The sequence below is a fragment of the Homarus americanus genome, unplaced genomic scaffold, assembly GCF_018991925.1.
Source record: "Homarus americanus isolate GMGI-L3 unplaced genomic scaffold, GMGI_Hamer_2.0 scaffold33468, whole genome shotgun sequence".
NCBI lineage: Eukaryota > Metazoa > Arthropoda > Malacostraca > Decapoda > Nephropidae > Homarus > Homarus americanus.
In genome coordinates this window covers 10,418,163-10,424,969 of record NW_024714177.1, presented here as the reverse complement: position 1 = coordinate 10,424,969, position 6,807 = coordinate 10,418,163, and the positions used below count along the sequence as shown (strand labels likewise).

At 36.9% G+C, this 6,807-nt stretch overlaps 1 protein-coding gene across 1 annotated transcript in view; it reads right to left on the bottom strand.

The window, feature by feature from the left end:
* Positions 1-6,807, bottom strand: part of LOC121876157 (leucine-rich repeat serine/threonine-protein kinase 1-like) — a 227,373-nt gene that overhangs the window by 145,059 nt on the left and 75,507 nt on the right. Inside the window, exon 7 of the mRNA XM_042381100.1 lies at positions 2,902-3,045. Within this exon, the coding sequence (XP_042237034.1) occupies positions 2,902-3,045 (144 nt within the window). The remainder of the gene's footprint in view (positions 1-2,901; positions 3,046-6,807) is intronic.

Genomic DNA, 6,807 nt, shown 5'->3' with positions numbered 1-6,807 from the left:
AGTTAATCTGTAATGTAAAAAAGCTGCATTCTCTACTAAAAATTCAAGCTCCTGAACGACTACACTAACACCAGGGAAGAGTTGTGTAACCTGAGTGACACCAACAATCGATAGCAAGAGGAAGACGACGAGGATCAACAGTTGACAGAGCAAGAAGCACTTTTTAAAACACCCCTGGAGAATATCTAACGCCAAGAAAGCTGTGGACTTGCGGCAAGTACGGGATCAGCTGCCTGTAAAGCAACTGTTCGCCACGCATGGAGACAGGTTGCAAGGCATTCCGGCCGTTAGGCAGAGTCAATTCAGCATCGTGAGGTTCAGACTGTTGCAGTGTTAAGTATTCCGCCGAGAAGCTATGCAGAGTGTTACAGCTGCAGGCTTCTCCGAGACCACCAACCACGGTATCCTGGAGGATATGATCCTGATGTGACTTTACCACCAGATGGTAGATGATGATGACGCCAGTGAAGAGGCAGGTAGCATCATCCCAAGAAGAATGGCGCTTATCCCATATAATGTTAGGGTGCCATCGAAAGGACGAGAAAGCCAAGCTCCTCCTTTCCCATTTCCACCCTGACGCAAACAGGCGAAATCTTCATCACCCAGCTGTTGCAGACCATGGAACCCTACATCAAGGCTTATCACGACAACATAAACACCAGCCGCCAGCAAAGCATAGCAGAGTTCTTCGCCTGCAACCTACCACAGCTAGCCTGTCAGTGAGCAGGGTGACAGAGAGAGACAGTGATGATGACTTCGAGGGATTTGTCAGGGAGGCCCTGACAAGTGTGGATGACAGTGATGGTGACTCACCCAGCCAGGCTGCCCCGCGCCGGAACCAGCCTCCATTCCCAGACGCCGACCTATCTCTCTTTCTACTAACGTAAGTAAAAACCCAACCTTGTTTTTTTTCTAACCTAACCTTCAGTTTATTGACTGTTCCTTTCTATATTATGTGGTGAATACCATCATATTAAGATGTTATTTTTAGTAAAATCGCAGAGAAAGGGAGAGTTTGGGGTCTGTCTCTGTTTGAATAATCCCATATGTTATGTTAATTACCACGCCGCTTTCACTTTATGCGTACGGGTTGAATTAACCGCGTAAAGTGAGGTTCACTGTGTATATATATGTATATACAGTGGTATGATTTGATTGAACTGAAATCAGCGTAAATGGAACAACAGAACATATGGGATTAATTCAATAAAACTGGCCGACCAAACTCCTTTTTCTGACCTATCTATGTAAAAGTATACTCTGATGTATTAAAAAGTACCAGGTTATCCATTCAAATAATAGACTCAAATCCCCCTCCCCTTCCTAGCTCACTGGCCCCTACCTCTCTGAGAAATGATTGGGTGAAACACTAGATTTTAACGTTTAGTAATAAATAATACCTCAGACTAAAGTTAGGATAATATAATTGACATTTCTGGATTCCTTGCAGGTCAGGGAATATTTTGAATGTAAACTTCATATATTTTGCACAAAAGATAAAATACTTGCTTTGTGTAAACCAAATTATTACATTAGATCTAAAATTTGTATGTTTAATGCAAAATCCATGATGTTTATATTCAAAATGATCATCATATTATAAGAATTCCAGCAATGTAAATTATATTCTGGTCCAGTAATTTGTATGAATTTTAAGAGCTAAAACAAATATCTTCAGTTAATAAAAAAAAAATATTCTTCACGACACTATCTGTCCATCAAAGTACCCCAACTTGCCTCCCCCCCTCTTCCAACCGTGCCAGATGGTCGGTCGGTCCCAACCCTCCCCCCCACCCCCCACCTTCCCTCCCTACCAGAGAAATGTTGGGTGAAAAAACTAATTTTAACTTTTAGTAACAAATAATACCTCAGACTAAAGTTAGGATAATATAATTGACATTGTTGGATTCCTTGTAAGACTAGGATTATTTTGAATATAAATGTCATATATTTTGCACAAAAGATAACATATTTACTCAGAGTAAACATTACATCTAAAATTTGTATGTCTAATGCAAAATCTATGATGTTTATATTCAAAACGATCATCAAATTGTAAGAATTCCAGCAATGTAAATTATATTCTGGCTGGGTAATTTGTATGAATTTTATGAGCTAAAACAAATATCTTCAGTTAAAAAAAAAAATATTCTTCACACCGTGCCAGATGGTTGGTCGGTCCCTCCCTCCCCCCCACCCCCCACCAACCCTCCCTACCAGATAAATGTGTGGGAAAACCAGAATATTTACCTTTTTAGTAATAAATAATACCTCAGACTAAAGTTAGGATAATATAATTGACATTGCTGGATTCCTTGTAAGACCAGGAATATTTTCAATATAAATGTCATATATTTTGCACAAAAGATAACATATTTACTCAGAGTAAACATTACATCTAAAATTTGTATGTCTAATGCAAAATCTATGATGTTTATATTCAAAATGATCATCAAATTGTAAGAATTCCAGCAATGTAAATTATATTCTGGCCGGGTAATTTGTATGAATTTTATGAGCTAAATAAAAAAAATATATATACTTCTCGCGTATATAGGTAGATGAACCGCGTAAAGTGAAAGTTCGGTTCTGGGGAGGCACCGCGTATATGAGAAATCGCGTAATGTGAAACCGCGTAAAGCGGGGTACAACTGTATATATATATTGTTTTTCACTTAATATTTAAAATTGTTTGCTACTCCATAAACAAATTGACTTAAACTTACTTAACTGTGATAAAGTACTCATAAACCAAAGAAGTAAGTGGTTTACCAGAGTGTGTATCAAGTCAATATTATACTGTACAACTAACTGACATTTCAAGTGCGACAAGTACTGCAATTTAATATATCACAAATTAGTGTAGTCAACTTTTTTCAAATAAAGACAATGTAAATTCACCTGTGAAAATATACTCATCCTCAGCTAGTCTGGCCATCTCATCATCAGGAAGATAGACCCTCAAGTTAGGGTTTGCTCCTGCTGCTAACAACATTGACACAATGCTGTGATGTTTATTCTTGACTGCAATATGGAGTGCTGTCTCTGTGGATACATAATTCTGGAATGTTAATAGTGTACTTGGTTCTTCAAAATTAGGACAAAAGTGAGATGATCAGATATTGTCCAAAACTATTTGTTGGGGAGGACCAAAGTTGCCAAAACTCTGGCATGAGGAAGGCACCATGACTAATAATACAGTATAAAAAATCCTACTTATTTTAAAATATAAATCGTTATCCTTGAAAGACATAGTGATTGAGGGAACTAACATACTAGTTTGTTGTTGTGAGATTCAGCTGATGGCCCATTCTGCCAATTCAGTAATCTGTTCTAAGTTTAAATTCGTTTCCAATGGATTAAATATCAATAAATTTCAGCATTTTAATATTTTTGAATGTTTTATATTAAAATTATTAGTAATTTTAACATTTATTTAACATATTGATAATATGTGCAGTACAGGGAACTAGTTTGTTGTGCGCCCATCAGATGCGTGGGTCGTTCACCAGGCATCAGTCTGGCTTTGTTTTCTGTGGAGAAAGCACCGATTTTGTTGGTGTCTTGAATATTTTTGCATTTTTCATTGAAATTATTGGTCATTCTGAACTTTAGTTAACATATTGATAATATATAGTGCAGTGTTGATTTAATGAAAATAATCTTGAATTACATCTAGTGAACTTAAAATTTTATTGGTGAAATGAGGCATGAAGCATGGGTCCAAAGGTGATGTTTCCTCCATACCACTTCCTACTTTTCTCCCTTCTCCTCCACCCCCACTTCTAATTCTCATCATCAACCAAGAGCCTTCTACATACACGTTACTGCATTTTTTTTCTTTATATGTACTTTTCGGTGAGCTGGAACCAATTACCCAATATCCCATTGAAACAATGGATTCGGTTAACAAATTTTTTGGTTAACGAACGACCTTCTGGAACGAATTGTGTTCGTTAACCGAGGGACCACTGTATATTATCGTAAAATAATCAATGTTCCTGAAAAAATCCACACCCAATCCCAGATGAGTTATTGCGTTGTATTAAATTCCCGGTACTTGTTCACAAAGCAGGAACAGTTGACTGTCCTTGCCCTCCCTTTGAGCACTGTTGCCAATGCTCTCCTTCTCTCATGTACCTCTGCTGTCACTGCTCAAGATGGTTGGTGCTTACCACAACAACAATCTTAAACATTTAGTAAATAATATTGTAGTGTATTATGTGCCTGCATATTCCCAAATCGAGCAATCATGTATCACTCAAAGATAAAAAATAATGTTATTAGGAATGTATTTCCAAATCATATAGCAAGTACTCCTCGACTTACAACCTACTCGACTTACGACCACCCGGACATATGACCGCCCCAGTCATACCAAAAAATTTTCAAATTACGTATTTTCGAGTCCCGATGTTAGTGATTGCGCTGTGTATTGAAAATTTTTTTTTTTGTAATTCCCTTTAAAATGGCTGGCAAGCTTAAAAGTGAGAGTTTTGTGGTGCTGAGAAGAAAAAAGAGACACCCATTTTAGATTTTCTATGTATTATTTTCGCATTTTCAACTTATGACCTGGATTTGGGTCCCTAACCCTGTCGTAAGTCGGGGACTGCCTGTACTATCCAGTGAAGTATGTTATAATAACCCCATTGTAAGCTGTTTGCTGAGCTTTCAAGGGGTATTATTTTACATGTTGGAATGCATATACCCCTAATTTTTATTATTTCATTATTATTATTACAGCGATCCCTCGGTTAACAAAATTTCGGTTAACGAATTACCTTCCAGAAGAATCTTCAATTCGGTTAACGAAAAAAAATTCGGTTAACTAAATTTTTACGAAATCATGTCAACATGTTTTCGCTTGCTCACCAGCTGGAATATTTGTCCACCAATACAGTAATCGGTTCTAGGGCTTAAATTCGTTCCCATTTGAGTGAATATCAAGAAGGTTGTACTATTCAATAATTTTCCAAGTTTTATATAATTATTTTTAGTCACTTTAACACTTATTTAACATAATTGCAGTACAGGAAACTACTTTTTGGTGCGCCAATCAGCCACTTGACTCACCCACAAAGGTGTCAGTTTGTATCTCTGGTCAGTGGAGGTAACATCTTGCTTGTGGCTCTCTTGAACATAAACTATTTTTACGTTTTTACAGTACAATTATTGGTCATTCTGAAACTTATTTTACATATTGAAAATATATAGTGCAGTACAGTGTTGATTTAAAGAAAATAATCTTGAATTACACCTAGTGAACTTAAAATTTTATGGGTGAAATGATGGCATGAAGCATGGGGTGACTTCTCTTCCACCCCCACTTCCTTCTCTTCTCCCTTCTCCTCCACCCCCACTTCTAATTCCCATCATCATCATCATCAACCAGGAGCCTTCTACATACACACCTCAAAGTAAATGTACTTTACTGCATTTATTTTTACTTTGTATGTAATTTTCGGTGAGGTGGAACCAATTACCCAAAATCCCATTGAAACAATGGTTTAGGTTAACGAACGACCTTCTGGAACAAATTGTGTTCGTTAACAGAGGGACCACTGTATTACACTAATTCTTACGGGGAAAAATTCCTCATCATAAAATGTTTTGCAATAAGTCATTTTTCTCTGGAACACATGCAATCTAGTGATGACAAATATTTTCAAACAATTAATCTTTCCTAAAGACTTCCACCACTACAGTAAAACCTTGATAAATCGGACTTCAATGTATCGGAACTCGCTTTTTTCGGACTCCAAGATGCTCTGGTCACCATAAATACTAAAAAAAGAAAAAAGGAAGGGGCGGGGGGTGGTTAAGGATGAAATGAGCCACACCTACTGAATACTGTACAGTGGTCTAATCAGATTTGCTATAGGCCTACTGGAAACTAAGACACTTGAGTTTGTAGGCAGGCTGGGGCTGATCAGGTGGTGCCACATTTGTCAGGTTTATTTATTTATTAATTCAGTATTATATTCTCAAATGATTGGCCTCTTATGGTTTATGGTTCATCATGATTAATGTACCATCTTCAGTAATAGAGAAACACTACAATACTGTATGTAATCAGTAATATGATTTAAAAATACGAGGATAAGCTGTATCAGAAGGTTATTTACTCAAGATGCGTTCGTGTGAGCTTTCAGTAGACTGGCTTACAACAGTGTTATTTGATGACTCAGTTTGGCTACTTGTACTTAGACAAATGATTAATGAATAAACCAGGATATATGCAGATGCCTAATACTGTACACTACAATATAACTTATTAAGTGATGATAAATACACTATAATAGTATTTATTAAGTAGTGATAATTACACTGCAATAGTATTTATTAAGTGATAATAAATACACAACTGTACTGTACTAAATTACTAAGTGTTGAAGACAGACATTGTGGTAAGCCGATCAGCTGTTTGCTCTTTGTAAACAATGACTCATGGTGTTCAGTGTGGGAGTCTTTATCAGGAAAGTTGATTCTTTGAGGATAATATTTTATCAACCTGGTACCAAATGAACCTAAATTACTATACGAGAATTGTGGAGGAATTGCATAAAGAAGTGCTAAAGGAATCTTGGGGGAGGGAGTACCCACCCGAGCTACCCCCCATCCCCTATGCCAACTGCTCCCAGATAAACAGTCGTCTTCCACACACAATATACCCCTACACTTATTTGTTCTTATTTTTATCTTTATAGTACTGTACAGTATACAGTTTTCTCTGTATTCATAAGACAAATTCTGTGGTTACTTACAAATAATACTTGACAGTAAATAACAATCATCTCGGAGACAACC